The sequence below is a fragment of the Siniperca chuatsi genome, linkage group LG1 (assembly GCF_020085105.1).
Source record: "Siniperca chuatsi isolate FFG_IHB_CAS linkage group LG1, ASM2008510v1, whole genome shotgun sequence".
Lineage (NCBI taxonomy): Eukaryota > Metazoa > Chordata > Actinopteri > Centrarchiformes > Sinipercidae > Siniperca > Siniperca chuatsi.
Genome location: NC_058042.1, coordinates 15,941,957 through 15,963,452, shown reverse-complemented (window position 1 = coordinate 15,963,452; position 21,496 = coordinate 15,941,957). Strand labels below are relative to the sequence as shown.

At 37.5% G+C, this 21,496-nt stretch overlaps 2 protein-coding genes across 6 annotated transcripts in view; one reads left to right on the top strand and one right to left on the bottom strand.

Annotated features, from left to right (window-relative positions):
• Positions 1-168: 168 nt before the first annotated feature.
• On the top strand, positions 169-13,048 carry ric3a (RIC3 acetylcholine receptor chaperone a). Of its 3 annotated transcripts, none has more exons than XM_044197580.1 (6): positions 169-4,759; positions 7,353-7,570; positions 7,859-7,934; positions 8,367-8,466; positions 9,201-9,358; positions 9,551-13,048. In XM_044197580.1, exons 1-6 carry the CDS (start codon positions 4,642-4,644, stop codon positions 10,297-10,299), a joined length of 1,419 nt encoding a protein of 472 aa, XP_044053515.1. In that variant the 5' UTR covers positions 169-4,641; the 3' UTR covers positions 10,300-13,048. The 3 variants fall into 3 exon arrangements, with proteins under 3 accessions (XP_044053515.1, XP_044053535.1, XP_044053525.1); XM_044197600.1 differs by lacking the exon at positions 169-4,759 and adding an exon at positions 6,827-6,854; XM_044197590.1 differs by lacking the exon at positions 169-4,759 and adding an exon at positions 7,098-7,142.
• Positions 13,049-13,418: 370 nt separating this feature from the next.
• tub (TUB bipartite transcription factor) overlaps positions 13,419-21,496 on the bottom strand; it is a 48,093-nt gene continuing 40,015 nt past the window's right edge. For all 3 annotated transcript variants that reach the window (XM_044197553.1, XM_044197559.1, XM_044197569.1), the window contains exons 7-12: positions 20,743-20,934; positions 20,270-20,382; positions 17,723-17,837; positions 16,817-16,915; positions 16,516-16,687; positions 13,419-15,359 (exon numbers count right to left, since the gene is read on the bottom strand). In XM_044197553.1, coding sequence (XP_044053488.1) covers positions 15,226-15,359; positions 16,516-16,687; positions 16,817-16,915; positions 17,723-17,837; positions 20,270-20,382; positions 20,743-20,934 — 825 coding nt within the window. In that variant the 3' untranslated portion in view covers positions 13,419-15,225. The remainder of the gene's footprint in view (positions 15,360-16,515; positions 16,688-16,816; positions 16,916-17,722; positions 17,838-20,269; positions 20,383-20,742; positions 20,935-21,496) is intronic.

The window sequence follows — 21,496 nt, the reverse complement described above, 5'->3', positions numbered from 1 at the left end:
TGATTGCTGCTTTGTATAGTTACAGTAACGCATGAAGTGCTGTCCACTCCCTTAACAAGTTTCAAAATGTCGTTTGAGCAGCTCAAAGAGCAAAAGTAGCAGACTAGAATGGTAGTTAACACACCTGTGGGTGTAATTTGAGTTCTATTTAACAAGTTTCACTATTAGTTTGTTCCCTGAGGTTCCGTTCCAGGACAATGAAATAACTTGTTGCACCAAACACCCAATCAGATGGTGGCTTGTCCTATATAAGACCTGCACTAGACTCGTTGAACTTGAAGAGCAAGAGACCAGTTGGGCATGCTGTTAGAGGGCTACGTCTGTACTCACAGAATTGGAGTTACATCAAGGTAACTATTATTTTATATGAGTACAGTTCTCTGCCCTTTGAAAGTGTTTGCTCTTGGTGGAAAACCATGGCCAAAGGCTGTTAAGAAAGTAGTGACAGGGCCTGACAATGAAACCACAAATTCCAGCCCAACTTCTTATTGAGTGAAAATTCTGTTTTGGTAGTAGGGGACCAACCAAGAGGGACTCTAACAACCCACAACATCTCAAAGTTAAAATAGACAACAGTGTCCCAGGTACCCTTCCTCTTTCAACTTGCAGCACAAGCCAGTTACAGGCCATGCAGTGCTCCTCTCTCTACAGCGCTAATCACTGGAAAAACAAAAGACCTCAAGGTCATAATCGTTAGATACAACTGCACAAAAGTGAAGTCAGATTTCACTGGGGTACCAAGCAATAGACAGTAGGCTTCAGCCTCCAAAGCACCTCTTAATAACCATTTAATTAGCAGATGGCTCCTCACTGTAAAGCATTCATAGCCTTCGTGGCCAGCTGCAATTGCCACCACAAATACATCTAACGTGGGGAAACACAACCTTTCTAAAGCACTTCCTCAAGAGGTGTGCTCGATATATGGAGTCTATAATGCACTAAGAGCTTAAAATCAATTCTACAGGTAGCTACTGACAGGATGCAATAATTTGAGTGTTCGCTTTATACCAAATACATGTTTAGCTGATGCATCTGAACAAGCAAGAGGCAATAATGGGTTTTTTGCTAATATCAGAACACGGAGCATTATAGTCCGCTAGGCGGAATATGATAAATACATAGATAACAGGTTCCATGTTTTAGCAAAGATATTATTGCTTTAATCTTGAACACAACTGCATCACTTTTTTTAACATGCTTGTCTAGACAGAGGCTACTGTAAAAAGCCAGGTTTTCTGCAGTATTTGATGTGTGTGAGTTAATCAATGTAATTAATGAATCTGCATTTTCTTAATAAATGACAAATATTTCAGTTTGCATCTAGCTGCAGGAAATATTGAGCCATCCACTTCTGAATGTCTCGGAGATGGTTATGATGACAGTCAAATCCCTGTGGGTTTTGAGAATTGCATAATAGCTGGAGCTGCATATCATCTGCATAAGAAGAAGAACACTGATGGTATGTCTATGCAATACATGGCCTAAAGATGACATATAAATAGAGAACAGATCTGGACCTAGATATGACCCCTGGGGAACTCCACAAAGCATCCAACAGGAGAAGGGTTTCTTCACAAAATTTAAATACTATTCTTAACCCTAAACCTTTTCAAAGTAATTGACGTGTCCACCCAATGCTTAAGAAGGATTGCATGTTTAACTGCCAAATGCAGTACCAAGGTCAACAAATCTGATCAAAAAATAGCAATAGCAAGTAATTAATTACGTTAAGTAAGTTAAGTTGCATTGTTAATAATAATTTTCATTCATAGAAGCAATCTGCAATAAACAGAAGCGTGACAAGAATAGGGAGACTGGTCTATGAATGTTCAAGATATTTGCATCTCACAGCTGGTTCAAGGAATGTTGGACATTGGCCTTTTATCTATACATGCTCTATCTAGGCCTTTACACTGTACATTCATCACTGTACGAGTAAAGGAACCATGAACCATGAAGAAAACAAACAAATAGTAAAACATCAAAAGCCAATGACAATCCGTATAACTGACAATGATCCGTACTGAATTGAGGTACGTAAAATTTATGCATATGTAGGTCAACCCCAAGGAGGTATCAACAAAGCCTAAACACATATAGATGCATAGTTGAATTTTAAAGCAGGATTTATCAGCCTAATCTAATCACAAGGACTTCAAAAGGACATTCTGACAGGTTTGTAAAAATATTCTGACAGATTCTGAAAAACTTTGTGATCACTTAGTTAACTATACACAGCTCCAAGCATCCCTTCATTTTACTCCACTTCTCTTCATCCTTCAGCAGTATGCCTAAAGTCTTTCTTATTCTGTTTGTGCAATTGGTTTCATTTTATCTGTGTTTTCAATGCACAATGGCAGATACTGATTGTTGCCTGTTTGCCACTCGTGGGGAGTAACACAGACAGATATGTAAGGTGAATTATACTCCTCTATCAAAGCAAGAACCATTACACCTAATCTTTGATCACATGTGTACCATCAATTATACATCTGACCCCTGCACCAACTGGGTATTTCTAAAGGTTTAACACATTGATCACCTTTAGACTCTTGATAAATATTCTGTGAAAGATACATGTGGGATTCGTCATTTCTGCCCACCCACTTGACCTTTGTGCATCTTGGTTTTTGCTTAAGTGCTAAACTGAACTGCTGCACCTTTAAAATGACAAAATATAACAGAAATAATGCCACAAATGGTTTGAAAAAAATACCAACAATTTCAAAGTCATTATAGTTAATCAAGTTAGCCTTGCTTTCATCTCATTTCCAAACTTACATACATAAAAGACTGATGTCAGCAGGAGAATCCATACATCACAGCAGAAAATAGGATATTATATCACAATATGTAATTAGAATACTGAATGTATAGCCTACTTATGCATCTTTCACTAACTAAATTTTGCACTTTTCCCCTCTATATTTTTTTAAATAATTTTTGATAACTGCATCTACGTCATGTGGTTCATTAATTTTCTGTTCTTAATGTTTGTTCTCAATTAACTGTCTGTGTTTTGTTTAGACAAGACAATTATTTCACATTCCACATTCTGGACAATAAAGTTCAAAACTAAGTAACTTACTAACTTACAATAAAAAATATATATTACAGTGTTCCTAATATTGACACAGGCGTGTCAATATTAGGAATATTAGGCGTCTCAATGGTGATGGTGAAGTGAGTCCTTATTAGAGCTGACTAAATGTGTGTGCTAATATTGTAGCAACACATGAGCTGTACCATCTCTAGTGAGTTACAAATGTGGTAAACCTGCACATGGTTTTGGGGAGAGAAAAACCAAACACAATTATCCTCCTTAGGCACTAGATTCTAAACTTGTTAGACAAATCTATTAAACACCATAAATTACGATATAAGTTGCTTGACTGTTGGGACTCTGAATGGGTGATCTCCTGTCTTCCACATGCCTTACGGTACATCTGTACCTGAGCCTGCACTGCCATCTGCTGCTGTCTGGTATGAAACACACACCAGAAGGTCTACAGAGTGGATGGGGTTGATAGGTCATGTGTTGCATTTAAGTGCTCATCGTAAATACCTAATTTGTTTATGCAAGTTGTGTATTCAAGGCCTTTGCTTAGGAATAATTTATGAATCCTGTAGAAATTACTTTTGGTGGATGTTTTCTGTTTTAGAAATCAAACAGCACAAAGCTAGTTTGTCTTATAGCAAAGAAATGAACAGAAAGACTTGCACATCATTAATCTCTTACTTTAAAAATAAATAAAACTAAGCTTTACTGCAAGTACTTCACCCTCATAACCCTCAATCAGCAAAGCACTGATTGGCTCGACACCGAACACTTCTCAATAAACCACCCATAATACACAGTAACACAGTGAGCTGCCTTAACTTAAAACAGGTATTGTTTTGCCCAGCAGTCTCTGGGCAAAAGCATCCATGCCTTTATTAAAATTCAGGGCTCTGGCTCACTTTCCAGCTTCAGCTTGTTGCTGCAATGACCCTATTTCATGGCAAAACATAAAAAAAGGCAATACATTTTTAGAGATAAACTTTTTGGTCTTGTGGCACCTCCCAGAGAGAAAATACCCCCTGATTTAGCCTGGTCTGTGTATGTGAACGTGTGCACCAATAACATTGGGTACAATAACACAAAGCTAAAAAGCTTGGTTCATCATGTTGTTAAACAAATTTTGGAACCTTTACAGAACCTTGGCTGAATGGGGTTGGCATTCATAGAAAGATGCGTCTTGACCCAAGAAATCAAAGGAAAAAGGTGGCCTTAAGTAAAGGTGGTGAGTTGATGCTGATTGTTGCACATAAATAGTAGGCAACCCCATCTATCTGCTAAATTCGGTTGCTGTAGGTGTTGTAGTTTCTGAAATCCAGATACCTTTAGGGCATAATAATAATAATAATAATAATAAGAAGAAGAAGAAGAAGAAGAAGAAGAAGAAGAAGAAGAATGCGTACACTAGGCCATGTGATTCCCTCTTCGGGGATTTGTAGTCAATATTTCAAACAGCCCTTGAAGGCAGCTGGTCTAATCTGGTCTAATCTGGGCAGCAACGTCACCAGATGAGAGATGACATCTGTGGATACTAGCTTTACTGTTCAAGTGAAATAAACACACGGCTCATTTTCTGAGACAAAATGTCCATAACAACTTGCCAGAAGGTTACTCTGATATCATGCTCTGTTCTCTGTGTTTCTCTCTTCCTGCCCAGAATGCTTTTACCCAGAGGGAGGAAGGAGATGGGGCAGCCTGAGGGTAAGGCGGCTTATCAGATCATCATCCATCCGTCCGTCCATCTCCATCCTGCTCCATCTCCAAGGTCTTTTGTTGCTGCTGTTGCTGCTGTTGTTGTTGTTGCCAGCTGTTACTCTGACTAAACAGAGTGCGCCAGGCCTAGGGTCCCATCATAATGCACACATGTTCATCATAATGTTACACAATGGATAAGAAGCAAAACGAAAAAACATGCATTTCACATAAACTGAAGAATATCTGTATGATATATGTTAAAAAAAATAAAGTGCTGTATTTATACCTGCACATTTGCTCATGTTCAAATATGTTTCGGCCTATTTATTTATATTTTTTATATTTCTCTACACTAAATTTTAAACAGCCTATATATTAAAGACAGTACTGTAAAACTGAAATTATTGTAGGGTTGTGTGTTATTCTTATTATTTGATATTGATATTCTTTGATTAAGCTGTTGCATTTGTTGATAAGTCAGACCTAAAGATGGAGATGGTCACTTAGCGCAAATTTAGAGGGCTATTCTAATCACTCTACTTGAACATTGCTTTTTAGAGTATCCCATCATATATCTGTAAATGTCTTGAGCATAAATAGATACTTTGCTTCTTAAAAATGTTTCCATTTTCCCCATGAGAAGGTTTAACCTGATAACAGTTTAACATGGTGACATGTCATCTCTATAGGGACACCTCGTATCACATATAAACTTAGAGCGCATTGTCACTTGACCAATACAGGAACTCTGATGTTTTAGCCTGTACTAGAACATCTCTGTAACATTGTTTTTACTTGTCCACCAAAATGTTTCATGGAAAATGCTGATTAATGTAATGTTGTGAAAAAATGATACTGTTTATGTAAAACTGTGGTCCTATGTAAACAAACAAAACAACAATACTCCAGTCAAAACCAGAAAGATATTTTGGATTTCTGGAACCACAAAGTATTCTTTAAAACATTGTCCAGAAGTGAAAGAGCCATTTGCAGAGCAAGTTGAGTCACTCTGACTAACAGCAGTGTCAAAACTGTTTTTGATATCACCTAATGTTGAAAATGCAATTTAGTTCCCCTCTGGTTTGATTTTCGAAACTAGAATACCGTTTCATTTTAAGAGTTTTAGTACATACATATTTAACATATATAACTAACATTTGCTCCAAGTTCAGTTAAAAGCAACATGCTGGCTGCCACACACACATCAAGTAGTGCTTTAGACTCAAATTTCAAAAATGTAAATGTAAATGAATTGAATAGAATTATGATCAATTATCAACAATCCTCGAAAACTATAATGCTGATCAACTACTAACAACAAAGTAACTCTAATCAACCATCAATAACCTAAATGACCACAAACTGATGCTGACCAAAAATAATAAATAACCACGCCTATTATACTTATCAACAAACAAACCAAGCTTACAAAATGCAACAAATGTCACACACACACACACCCCTAAAAAAAACATGTTTAACTCCCATGTTTAACTCTGAAATGTCACTCCCTCGCAGATACTGTCACAGGGGTACTTCCTGACTGTGTTGTACTGAACGCTTTGTTTTGGGGGTTGTGTGTGACTGTAAAACTGAGCTGGCAACCCAAAATACAATTATAAATCTGTAAGAAACAAAGTACTGATCGCAGTTTTCTTACCTTGTGACTCCAAACAGGGATAAGTCTGTCTTCTTTTCAGCTTTCCTTCTGTTCAATAATTGTCTATGGTGGTCAATTTACATCCATCATTGCGGAAAGTGGCAGCATGCTAACGTCCTCACAATGCGTTTGAATACCAACAGATGGCGCGCTTTGACTTATAATGTTGGGAGTTATGAGCGATTGTTTGAGGTGTATCTCCCTACCATATTGTGATAACTATGGTTATTCTTTGTTTATGGGTAATTTCAAACTTATAACGACCACATTAAACTTTTTTGAGGGCTAGCTAGCCAAACACGGAATGTAACGCTAGCTAGTTAACTACCTACCGCTTTACTACAGTAGCCTGCCTACTTTGCGGCAACGTCTGCCTGTTTATGCGGGCTTGATTGTAATTGGTGGAACAGACTGTCGATCATACGCAACAGCATATGAATGGTGCAAATAGGCGCTGAGGGCGGCAAAAAGGACAAGAAATATTATTATTTGCTTTATCCAGCTAAGTTCTCAATATTTAGCTAAATGTGTTTTTATTTGTTGTTGTTATTTTGAGTGCTCATACTTTCAAAGGACAACATGTTATGACATGTAGAATTCAGTATATTATTCATGTATAGGTGAACAGTGTCTTTCTTGAGTGATTAAAAACACCAAAATATTCCCAAATATTGACCTGATACCAGTGAATTACTTAATTGGACCAAATGGGAAATCAGTTTAATTTTGGTAAACTTGCAATGCTGGCAACACAAATAATTTAATTCCCTAACAATCAAGGACGTAAGAGCCTGTATACTCCAACTACTTGCATAATTAATTTCTGCAAGCTACATGTACCACTGGTTGAGGAAGAGATTGCTCTGAGATATTTGCAGGAAAAATTGCTCTAAATAATTGATATTGATTGATTCATTGACTGATTTTTGTCTCCTCCAGTTGGACCAGGGTTCTACCCTCCTGTGATGCATCAGCTGTCATTGCCAGCGGACCCAGAACAGTGGGGTGTGGACCCTTCGTACTCCATGACACACAGTGCTGAGTCCATGGCCAAAATAAAAGGCATCGGACGAGGCAAAAAATACAACTTGATGGCTCAAGCAATTCCCATATATGGCTTTGGGATCCTTCTTTATATCTTCTATATAATATATAAGGTAATTACTATATGCCTGACCTGCATGGTCGGCAGTTTGTATGAATATAAAACACTATATACACTTTGTATATGAATATAAAGTGTCATCATACAGCTTTACACTATACTATAGTATGTTGCACTGTGTTATATGTCATGTAAATACAGCATAATGAGAAATACCAAGGTGATCTCTGTGACAATGCTGACTGTGCATTTACTTCCCATTTAGGCAATTTAATGTACAGTTACCAATGATTATTGCTATGCTTCATTACTCTAATCCAAATCAGTTTTATGTTCACAGCTGACATGTAAGGGGAAGACTACTAAACCAGGAAACTACACTACAGTAACCAAGGCAAAAATGGAGAATAAGATTAGTAAGTACCTTGAGTGATTTAAAGTATTTGTGTGTGTAATTCCAAAAACGATTTTTTTTTCTTGATACATTTTAACAGCCCTAAGGTTTCTACTAATATAATTTGATATGTTCATGGACAATATGTTAACATTTGGCTTTTTCTTAACAAATAATTATTAATAAGTGCTATGAAGTTCTTCAATGAAAGAATAGTCAATGCCAAAAGTGCAGTAGCAAAATACATTTGTTGTTGTAAAGGGAATTTGGTGTGTAAATGGCACTTTGGCCTACACTATGTAGCTGTACAAATCAAACACACACCCCTTAACATATGCATGCGTGTCAATGTACACATAAATATACACAGCTGCATATAATTTGTACATATACTGTTTACATTGAAATGCATTATATTTTGATATTAAAACAACGTTTTCTCTTGCAAATCTAGTAATAACCGATCATGAGTTTGCCAGGCTTCAGGAGCGACTACTGCGAACAGAAAAGATGATGGAGAGGATTGTCTCTGGGAAGAGTCGTGGTTCTGGGAGGTAAGACTTATATTTCTCTTAACATCCTACTTTTCACTGCCCATAACACAGAAGAACCAGAAAAATTACTTCATACTGTCATAAATTAGCGTAGACCTGGCATGGAAATGAAAGGGCTAAAAGGTAAAATTATTCCAAGGCTGGAAAGGCCACTGGCATATTTTACTCAACAGCTGCTGCTACTATTTTATTTAAAAAGTCATACAACAGCATTGTTATAGCAAATTATCTAGTTGCTAGTTTGTTTAAAAATACTAATGTCACTTTTGGACATACCGATGCTAAATAATTATTATTAGCAAATAATAACTCATACTGAGACTCACAGACTCAATAATGTAGCCAAAGGGATTTTTATTAGTCACAATTAGTGGTCAACCGATATGGGTTCTTCAATGGCTGATGTCAAAACAAAGAAAGGTCATGTATAATTCCATTATTCCATGCACATTTCAATCTAATATATATGGTTATCTTAGCCAGTAACATGTTGTTTTAGAGGGAATTTTTATTAATTAATGAAATAGAAAAATACATCAGGTATACTGTAGATTTCAGAATGTGACTGGCATTTAAGGGGGTACAGTATGTCAGAATCGGCCAACCGATTAATCGGTCTGTCTCTGCCTGGGCCTCATCTCACTCACTTACAAAAAATCAAAAAGAGTCAGATTGCTGTGCCATAGCCTTGCCATCTTGCCTGACTCTGCTTCCATATCTGTGTTGCTCTCTAGTGGCAGAAGGAGGAAGAGTAAAACTACAACATCAAAGAAGGAGGAGAAATTACTCAGGCAACTTAGACAGATCACACAGCTGATGCAAGAGAGCCGGTTGGAGGGAGCCTCCCCAGAGATGGAGGCTGAGGAGGTCCCCTACAGTGCAGACTGGGAGGGTACATGCCTAAATCTGAATCTCCAAGCTCCTCACATAATTTTACAAGATGTACATTTGTTGCAGATTATAGTAGTTGATTTAGTCTCCAGTGCAATAAAATACATTTTTAATTATAGGAAGCTGTTGTTGCCATGCACAAAAACTCTCATACTGTATATGAGATGATGTTTCTTTTTGTACACCAATGCAGGCTACCCAGAGGAGACCTACCCAGTGTATGATGATTCCTATGACAGACTTAGATTTGACACCATTATGCTGGAGGTACCTCCCAACCAGCCCACCGCCGAGGCCCTGGCAGAGAGGATGGAGCAAGAGGAGGAAGAGATTATGGCCAGGAAACTATCCATAGTACAAGAGGAGGATGAAGAGGAAGAGGAGGAGGAGGAGGAGGAGGAGGACGGAGAGGAAGAGGAGGAGGAAGATGAGGATAAAGAGGAAGAAGTGGAGGAAGTAGAGGAAGACATAGAGGAGGAGGAGGAAGCAGAGAAAAGGCTGTTGCTCAGCCTTCCTTCATCCCAGCCTACTGCGGAAAGAAAGCCGGAGAGACTTGGTTTGGAGGTGAGCAAAGAGCTACAGTGTCACAATGGACAGAAGAAGCAAATAAGCTTTAGTGACCACAGAGATGTGTTCCACTACCCTAAAGAGGCTACTTACGAAGAGGAGGAAGAAGAGAAGGAAGATGAGGTGGAGGAAGAGGATGAGGGCACAGAGGTGGAAGAGGAGGAGGAAGCTGATGAAGATGATCCAGTGATGGAGGCAGAGAGCCTGCAGTTCGGTTGTGAGGGTTGTCCCAACCCGGAGGAAGAAGCAGAGGAGGATGACGAAGAGTATTTGTTAATGTCAGCGCCTGTGGAGGGTGACGGTCGTATCCATGCAAACATGCCTAAAGAAGTCGGGGTGAGTGGGCTGAGGATGCGGAACAGGAGGGAGACGTAAAGGACTTTTCCAATTACCTAAAATTTTTAAACATACAGTGAACTCAATGTTCCTTATACTGTGCTTTGTTTATTACTGATCCCTTATATGTGTAAAACATAGAACACAAGCTAAATAGAGACAACGCTGTTCTGAAGTGATACTTTTATACAAAAAAGTCTCCTTTCACAACTTCAGTGTGGTAAGAGTTTCCGATGCTTGTTATGTATATTTACATTTTACAGTTTCTTCTATTTCTATATATTTCTATAGTTTCGATTTGATATCAGTGAAAGGAAAGTTTTCAGAAGATCAGGCTCAAGGAGCATTTAAGCAGTTACAATTGTATTTTCCCACATTTTCTTTTTCTGGTATAACAGATTTGGAACATTAGCTTTTTGTGATATATATCATGTTCAATGACAGGCTGTTCTTTAAAGGCCCTGCACACCCATGATTCACCCATGCAAGTGTTTTCACTGAATTACCTCTTTTTAGGCCAGTCACAATGTGTACAAAATGTGTTTGATTCACATCTCACCCTCTCTCTCTAATTGGACCTGTCAAGGTGGGGTAACTTGCACTTTATCATTCTTATTGGTATGTTGAGATTGATGACCTCACGTAATTCCTGGTATAGGTCCAATTAGTCAGGTTAATTAAAAACACCTGTGTGGGCGTGCAAAACTTAAAAATTATTATAAAGTTAGAGACTTTTTTTTAATCAAGAAAGGCTTTACAGTCTCTAAATGAAGTAATGTGGACCCACAGAACGTTTGCATTATTTATCATCAAATTAAACATGTGAAGTAGTTTATGAGTGTGCAGCACCTGACACTATCATGCAATATGGTGGTTGGCTCCACCTGGTGGTCCAATATGGTTCTATTCTTGGGGATGCTCCCTGTTACAGTAATGCAGCATAACAGCTTATAATGCGCAGCAACATGATAAACAACATCCAGGGAGCATTGCAGATAACCCCCCCAGCAAGAATTCTCATAAGAGCCTTCCAGCGTGCACACAGAGTAGAAGCAAAGCAGGTGGAGGCTGCGGTGGAGGAGGCTTTTGGAAATTGGTAGCAGCAGTAAATAGCAGCAAAGCTCCTGTGAATATACAGAGTAAATGTGAACATGAAGATTTATAAATACGAATCCATGAAGAAACATGGGAAGGTAGTCGACGATAGATCTTGGCTGCCACAGCAGCACAACTTCTGCTTCAGGTGCCCTGCCAACATTAAGTCATTAGCTGCTTTTCGCATTGCTGCCTCTAGTGATTGATGTGATTAAGTTACACTTTATTAAACGCTGTAGGGAAATCCGTCTTCTGCACTTGATCCATTCTAACTGTTTAGGAGCAGCGAATTGCCACAGCAAGGGCCAGGGACTAATGCCAGTAGTCGGGCAACGCCATGCCATGGTCAAAGGCAATGAAGTGTTTCAATATTACTGGAAAACTAAAATATTACACTTGTGTCATGTGTCAGACAAGTGTAATGACATTATGACAGACAGAACACTCAATCTTTCAATAGAATTTGAAGGTGATGTTAAAGGATTGTTACAATCAACATAGAGCAAAAAAGCCATGCATTTTAGTTTTCAGTTTATAGGAAAACACTTTAACATTTGTCACTTCATTAAAACAGTTTGTCAGCACCGGTAGCACACATCTTTCTCAACAGCCTCAATAATCTTGCAGCTGACATCAAACATGCCCCTTTGACCAAGAGACTCTATTCTCACTGTGGACATTTTTACTTGTCATACACAGGTGTAACTAATAAAAACAATGGCTGAAAACCATCAAGGTATTCCAGTTCCAGAGCCTTTTGTGCATGTTGTCTCGCTGGCTTGACTTGACCTTAACAGGTGCAGCCATAATTAATAATATTAGTTACACCTGTTCTTCTTCTGATATGACAAGTCAAAAAGTCAGCTGTAAGAAAGGTCTATTTTAATTACTTTCTTCTGACATTTGTAAGAAACATTACATTGACATTTTGATATTATTTGGAACTATATATCCTATACTATATAGCACTTTTTAGTTTAAAAATGTAGGGTTACAGCTGTTAAAAATCCTTGACATCTATTTTTCTATATTTGAACATGAGCAGTGTGTCATGAATGTGTATCAACGTGTGTTAGTGTAAAACAAAATCAAATGTTTAAGACCAGCACCTTTTCTGGTTGTGACTCACAAAGTAAATTCAAAAACATAGTTTTTTCCAAGTTGTAGTTCATCAAAGATAGACATAAAGTCCATAGTCCATACAACTGAGTCTGAAGCAGAATCTTTAGTCTCAGAGGAATAGAGATATTGATAAGTGGATGTAATGTTAAGATCAAGCAGCAACACCCATGGCCAGAGGTCTGTCTCTGATCATACAAAAAGGCAAAGCATTGTCAAGGTTCAGCAAAAGAAAAGAAAGACAGAAAAAAGAAAATCATGAGTAATGCAGCTTTAGCCAGTCACAAAAGGATGTAACATCTGTCTGTTTTCAATGCTTGATTATCATCCCAGACATCTCTGTAATGTTAGAACTATTTTGTCTTGAGAGTGCCAGTTTAGTACTAAACAATGACTCCTGTTTGCACATCACACTGCCACCCCTAAAGTATTAGCTAGTAGGCACCATTGTAGGCAAGCCAGTTACTCCAAAGTATTGTACTTTAATAGCCAAGCAACCTTTTTTTGGTCACGCTGTTGTAAAAAATAGCAGACTCACACAATAAAGACAGCATGCTTGTCAACTTCAAATCAAGTATTTCTATGTGACTTTTATGTTCTTCTACTTCTTTCATGCATCATGTGGGCTTTTAACTCTCTCTTATATAAACAATCCACATGATTTGACAAAACTAATTGATACATCTTTCCACTAGATTTCAGCATTACTTAAAATGTTACATTAACTGGCCCAATTATGAACCACAAGTGTAGCTCAGAACAAGGTGACTGATACCAATTTTCTGGGACTGAACTTTATTTGTGAAAAGAGATGGTATGTTCACTGTTACCTTGTTTTGAAGGAGGAGCAAAGCGTAAAAGACTGCATCAAATTCATCAACATATAATTTAAAAGAGTACAATAGCTTTGTTTGTTTTGTTTTTTTACGAAAACAGAACGCATATTTTGACTTATTGAAGTTTTATTTTTTTACATGATCAACGGACTGTGTCTATACCACCACAGTAAATTGTACACCATTTACTGTACATTACAACAAGAGCACTAAAAACAAAGTGAAAGAACCTTTGGTTCCTGGACACATGTATGAAAAGCAGACTTTACAGCAAGAGTATCAACAATTTTAAAATAGAAATTTAAAATAGTTAGAACACAATTGAGTACAAGAATAGCACATTTGATAAAGATTTCCTCATTACCCACAGTAACAATAGCGGTATCAGAGATTGTTCTTTGCCTTCATTCAGCATTTTTTAAAGGTCATAAAATACAAAATACTATCATATATTTGAGAAAGGATACTTCCCCATAAGGAGCAAGAGAAATAATATTTTGAGTAAAAATGTGAACAGCAATAAACCACGTAATATAGAAACTTAGAGCCAGTCAGATGAGAAATGTACCAAACTCCACCTCAGTGGAGCATAAAATTAATCAAAGATGTAAAGAGTAAGAGATGAAATATGCAAGTATTGAAGCTGTGCCAGATTCACACTGTTGCTGTGTGTGTTTGTTGGCAGTAAGTCAATCTGTGTTCAGTTTATTTTTTCCAGGCAGGAGACAGAAGATATGAGCACAAACTTAAGGCTGAGTGTCTTGGGTATTATATCTGCTGCCTGATTTTCAGTGCAATGTAAATAATTATTCACCTCTTTAGTGTAATGTGTTGCAGGCCTTAAATGTAATTTAAATATATCTGGACAATCACTAAACAGTTGTCCGATGATGTGCACTTTGGATAATTATCTTCTGGAGGTTTTGCAACTCCATCTATTTAATCATTCTAAATGAACTCTGCACTAGACAACTGAATTCAAAGTAGCTACAGAGAAATATCTCCAATGCAGGTGAAGACAGCAAGAATGCCAAAGACCAATTCAAGCTCAGCTCATTTTATGGCCAAAGTGTAACACTGGAATTAGTCTTCAAAGGCACAATAAAGTATGTACAGCTATATCTCATCCACTACAGACTTCAAAGTAAAGTGCACCATCATCCTATACATTCACATACATGACACCGTGACACAATATTGTATATAATACACAGCAGTGTAACATGCCTTTGCCCTGTTCATGTCCAAGTCGCTAAGTGTTTAAGAGATATTCCTTCTTGTGATGCTAATTTATGTGCTTGCAGCTCCATGGAGCCAATACAGCTGAAATTGACAGAAAACAAAATGAACATGTAATAAATACATAAATAACAAAATAAATATATTGTGACATGCATGTTATTTTTAATTCAGTAACTATATAAGCAGTATTCATGCTTGATAAAGAGTGTGACATTGTGTTTTTTGTGTGACAGATTACATAAAATCCATTCAGCTTTTAAAACTTACAGATGTGTAATTGTTAGTTATAATTTACAGATAAAGAAATGTTAAATTTCTCTAACTACTACATAAAGGAACAGTGTTTGTTTTTTATAATTCCATTACAGTACAAAATGACTATAGTTATCAAAAGAAATTAATTGGATTTTGAAAGTGGATTACTCTTTGTGCTTGTTTTCTTCCACTGACTAAGACCATCCCGACACCCCACCCCACCCCCCCCCCACCACCACCACCAAACACACACACACACACACACACAAAACTTGAGGCCCATAAAGCATTTTGGGATATGCAGGACTTCAAAGGTACTGGGTGATTTGGAGATCTCAAACCAGCCCCAGGGATACATTAACAGCCCTTGTTGAGAGGACAGATGGACCAGTTTTCTACTGAACTTTAGGCTGGAGACCTATTCACAGGCTAACTTGCTGTCAAAGCTGGAAAGGGCAATGGCAAAGGCTTGCAGGGCACACATTGGGTAGTTATAGTCCATGGTGAAGACATCTTCTGCCACACGCCCAAACTGCATCACAATGTAGTCAGCTGCAGGGGAGAAGAACCAGGAAACACATTTTGGACAAGCTGCTTTGCTGCTTTGAAACTATATTCTCCCCTCCCTTTTATTTGTATTCTTAATTATGGAGACCCAAAGTATTCAGTATTTAATAAAAATAATTAATCCATAATTAATAAATCGAGGCAGTGTTTAAGACTTGAAATAATAATTTGTTGCATCACATCACTCTCTCTCTCTTACTCTCTCTCCCATTGTTTCCTGTCTGCCTTTATACTGTCCGGTATCCAAAAAAGCCCAAAAAAATTGCCAGAAAACAAATACGTAATAATTCAATAGATTTCTAAAACTCAAGCTCATTATTACTAAATATTATGTTGTGTGAAATGGTCATTGGGAAAAATGTCATTGTGAAATAAGAACAGACTTTGGAAAAAGGATATTTTATTATATGTTTTTATTGTGCAAAGAAGGAGGATAAAATAAAGTTTATAATTTTTTTATTTATCAGAATATTTCGCAATTTCGTGGTTATATTAAATGACATATTCTTTGTCTTTACTTATTCATATCATTGTGCATTTCATAATGTCTTATTATTCATTTAATATCGAGCACTGTGGGTCTCCGTATTAATTACTAAAACACTCATATAGCCCAATACCACCCTACTGAAAACCTACAGTATGCTTTGTCTAGAGTTACTTCACTGTAATGTTTTACAGCTAAACTGCATATTAGTAGAAATACTATTACCATGGAAAATACTTGTTTCTGATTGGCTGACAGGCATCATCAGACATCAACATAGTGGTAGAACCACCATTCTAAATCAGAATGTTAAACTGCAGGTAACCATGGCAACAGTACTTTTGCTACTTTTCACCGGTGAAAGTGAGCAGCTACGTTCTTCGCCTCCACCTTTTCCGTCATTTTTGTATCAGGACACCTTGTTGTGTATTATCACTTCTGTCATTTATTTCTCCATTGCTTTCTCTCCCCATTGATGTAGAAAGGAAAAGAAACAAAAGGAAATTTTACAGCGGGGGTGCTGAACTAAAACCTACCACTGGTTGGGTCTTTTGTACAGCACAATATGACTATAACATAGCAAATGTACAAAACAGGGATCTGTTAATTGTATTTAAAATTAAACCTGTAACAATTTAGAGGTATGGAACTCACGGTCATTGTCGTGAATGATTTGGAAATTCTTGACGGAGGCCTGAGTGACTCTGCCGTGGAAGTTGAGCACATAGGATTGTGTGTCATCGTTCCACACTGGCGTCTTGTTGTGAAGTTCAATCACGCTCTCTGTGTTCTTGTTCTGCCACCTGGCCAGCAGTGACTCATGGTCCTGTAATGAAGAAGAACAGAATAGCTTCGGACATGGACATTATCGACACCAGATCAAATATATTATGTATTAGAAGAGGTTGAATTGGTCAGCACAGATTTGGCTATTGAGAAATTAGGTAACACATACATTTCGTGGGCGAATAGACACTCTCTCATGGTCCATGTTCATTCCAGGAATGATGACGCTCATTTTGCGAGGTCCTTTGAATCCTAAGACATTGGTTTCCTAGATTGAAAAGATGATAAACTGTACTGTAAGCATGTTCACGCAACAAACTTGCAAAGCTTTAATAACATATGACAGCATGTTATATTAAATATCAATTATGTCACATTTCATCTGAAACTGTATTTAATAAAATATACAACATTTTTATCACAGCAAGAGACACATTTACATTTATCGATCTTTAGAATTATACACTGCACTGTCTACTGTACTTGCAATGCAATGTAAATAAAACATTATGTTATTGTGGACTACAACATTATCTTTGTCTGCAATGAAAGTTAAGGCCGTTCTTTATATTATTTGACTGGATTTATACATGCATAGATGATAACTTGATTTCAAACTGAATATGGCAATGCCCTGACTCCTCAGGACATGAATCGCTTGTTGCATGAATGTCTTTATCTGATTATCTAAGTTAGACTCTCTGGAACTTTGCATTTCAAAGGCTACCAGACCCTGAAAGTTGTATTTTCAAAGGAAATAACAATACATATACCTCTGATATTAAATCATTCCATGTTAAAGGGACAGTTCACCCCAAAATCAAAAATACATATTTTTCCTTACCTGTAGTGCTATTTATCCATCTACATTGTTTTGGTGATACCGATACCGATAGTTCCTACATAAAACTGCTAACAACAAGGTCTGTAAGCCTTAATCATGTATTGTGTCTCTGTATATGTAATCAAACTGAATAATCATGTATCTTATTGCCAACTCATTGCTCAACATTTGTCTTCAAAGATAGGAAAACTAAGTACAGCTTGGGGTTAAGGAGCATTTTGACCAACTCACATAGCAAATGGCTGCTAGCTCTTGACGCAGGTTGCTAGCTTCGAGGCTGGTGGTGCTCTTCATAGGGTTCAGACCGCTGTCGTATACAGTGAACTTAGTTCCCATGAGGTTAGACCTGCAAAGAAAACATAACAGACTGAAGAGGTGCGATGGTTGGTTGGTGTTTGCGTGTGTGTGTTTGTGTGTGTATGTGTGTGTGTGGGCATGGCTGAGAGACACAACATGTGAAGAGCATTGTAAGGGGCCGCTTTCACAGTGTGTCCCACAGATACCATGGAGGAAACTGCCAAACCTTGCCTTACTTCAAGTTTGACATTTGCAGAACAACAAAATATTTAAAATAAATATTTGAATAAATATTTTGACCTCTCAGAGTGATGAAAGCATGTACAGCATGTTGCTTCTTTCAATAAAACTTTTCCTTTTAGTGTCTATTTATAATGTATAAAAAGGAACAACAGCCATTTTAAATACCCCACTTCAGGTCACTCAGTAATGTAGTTATTGTGTTCTGATGGAATTTGTTCTTGTGGGATTGATGGCCTGACTTCCCAGCAGGAGGATTGACAGATCCAGATCACGTGGCCAGTGGCCTTTCAGTGACTTCTTACCCTAGATGAAGCTCAAAACAGCTTGTTGATGACCACTTACCAGCATATAGCATTTGTGTATCTACATAAAAGAAATGTTCTGATCCATCCATCCATCCATCCATCCATTTTCTACCGCTTGGTCCCGTTAGGGGTCGCGGGTGACTGGAGCCTATCCCAGTGACTTTGGGCCTTAGGCAGGGTACACCCTGGACAGTGGCCAACTCGTCGCAGGGCTAAAAAGTGTTCTGATCCTGTAACCTTAAATCCCTAACTTAAGATTTCTTATACTGCCTCTAGTAGGGAAAACCCTGCACTGTAGTTCTGCTATTCTTGTACAAATGTTGCATTATTGGCATCACTATGAAATGGTCCTTCCTAATTCTACCAAATATTTATATATTTTATGCACAGACACTATTATTAATCTTTTTTACTCGTGTAAATAAATTTGTAATAGTTTTAGTAGTTGAAGATATGCTTATCCACGCAGTGACGTTTTCTACAAGCCTTTACACTTCCTGATTATTTCTCACAGTGGTATGTAACAATATTTACTGGTCATTTCTATATTGCATAGTAAGTCTCATTTATAGTTAACAGCAGACTTCACACAAGTGAGTTATTCTCACATCATGACATTTTGATCACATCCTTTCCAAAATGTTTTGTATGCTACAACCAATCAAGTAATGATGATTTGGAAGATATTATAAAGTTAGCAGCGCTCTAAAAAGCAGCATTACCACTGATATGTGATCCACAGGATAAATCTAATATCAAAACAAATGGATATTCAGTTTTTTTGACCCACTATACTTCCTGATATGAAATGATTCTTCATCTTATTTTTCTCTGCTTGCGTTTCTCACTTATATTCATATTAAGGCAGTGACTATGTGAACTACACCACTGTAGCTTTCATCCTTTGACATCCAAATACAGTCATAAAACACACAACAGTGCAAATGGTATCCCAGAAGTTGACTGTAGTGGTTTACATTTATGTGTGCATCATAGGTAAGTAGTATGGTTTTGCAAAGGTTTTTCAAAGCCACAGCTTTAAACAGCTGGCTGTATACCTGTGATAGGCCATATCTTATTTAGCCCAGCCACCTCAAGGACTCTTGAGAAGCACTAGATGAAAGGTCACTGTTCATTTAAATTTAGATCGCCATCTATCAAATGGGATGGATTGTGATTGCAAAGGTTTGAGCAGTGCATCGACCAATGGTCAGGCCAGCTCTGAAGGTTGAAGGCTGCACAGAGCTGTATTTGATTAAACTCCCCAGGAGTTTCCATGGAGCCACTAACGCAGCCTTGAGGCTGTCTCTAAGGATTATGTCACTACTCACTTATTACAAACTTACTGTGGCCTTGCTGGTGTTTATAGCTAATGTAGATTTATGTGGAAGAGATTTTTAAAAATGAGTGGTTAATTACAGAAGATTCATACAATAATATGACAAATACATTTTTCGAAATTATACATTTTCATTGGTGAGGCTAAAAGAGTACAGGACATTAAGTTCTTCTAAATGGTGCCTTCCATATGTAAATATTAATATAAATGTGCTGTTCAAGTACTACTTGTTAACTATTCATAAATTAGCAGTTAGATCCTGATTTGGTCATGATTTATTCCATTCAAGCTACAGTACGCACAGTTTTGTGAACTGTACTGTAAAGTGTTACTCATACAGTTTTGTTATAGGGCTCACAAGAATTTGAAAATGAAAGAATGGGGCTAGACTACAAATGTATTTAAATTGTTAACACATGGAAATGTATCGTAGTTAGATTAAATAGCCATTAAATATTAATAAAAATTAGTTTCAACACTAAATTCAAGAATTCAAAAAATTGTATGATATTAAACACTCTAAGGAAAACTCGCAAAAGCAGTGACAATACAAAAGTTGAAATGTTTCATGTAGCAAAGCCACTGAGGACTTACCTCAGTTTACCAATGAAGCTCTCTCCACCTCGAGACAGGTCAGTGGGATCAATGGAGATGAGGTAATTTGATGTTTTACTCTTTTTTCTCTTCCTGCCAGCTAACAGGAACACCTGTGACAAGCCAAGCCAGAAACCAAATTAGTGAGCTTCACCAGTACACTTAAGGACAATTAATGTATTTGGACACAGCTTGAAACTACAAAACAATCTTTTTTGAATATTTTATGTTATACACAAAGTGTTCAGCAGACGAAAAACAGATAAGTCTTAATGAAACTCTTTTCATTCAAATATACTGACGGATATTGTACATGAAATATCTGTTAACCTTGTAGAAACTGTGCTACTTATTGTGAGAAAATATTTGAATTTACAGAGTTTTCCCAATGTTTAATAATCCATAGGTGTTTGGATCAGTAAATTCTGTTGCTGTTTAAGGTAACAATGTATCCGCTCCCTGACCCTTCTCACCTTCTTGCCGTCCTCTCTCTCCAGGTGAAGGTAGTAGGTGGGATACATGCCTCTGTCCATGCCCTTCTTGTCTCTGGTGATTCTGCACTTCACTCTGACCCCCTGGGGTGCAGGTCGCAGAGAAAACTCTTCAAGGTCATCTACATCGATGGCAGGTTCATTGACTGGTGGAGTGGGTGCTGACGCTACCTCCTGTGGGTGAAAACAGCCCCACATGGGGCAGGACACCTTATGAGATGGTGAACTGGGGAGTGATGCATTAGAGTTAACTTAGAACACAGTAATGCGTCTGAAGATCAAATCGTCCACTGGGACTGAGAATGAGCACACTGTGTCTAAAAAAAGGACCTGGTGTAGAGACAGAAGATTGAGTTGACTGAAAGGAAAAAGTAGAGTGGAATGAGGAGCAAAGAGGAATGATGGTTATCATAAGTACAATGCCAGCATGGTTTCATTCTGAACGGAGTGTAGAGGCTGCAAAGAGGCAGTGTTTTTAAAGAGGGTTACATGGTTATCTGACCTGAGTCATCCATTAAATGAAATGGAGAAAAACTAAACCTACATTTCTTATCATTAACCTCAAACATTAGATCAAGCAGACCAAAAGCCAAAGGGCAACAGGCCTTTATATGTATTACATTAAGCCATAATGGTCTATTACAGTACTTTCAGCCATGAAATTTAAAGTTTTTATTGATAACATTTTTATGTAGACAAATGTTTATAAAAATACACCCACAGAGATTTTAGAAAG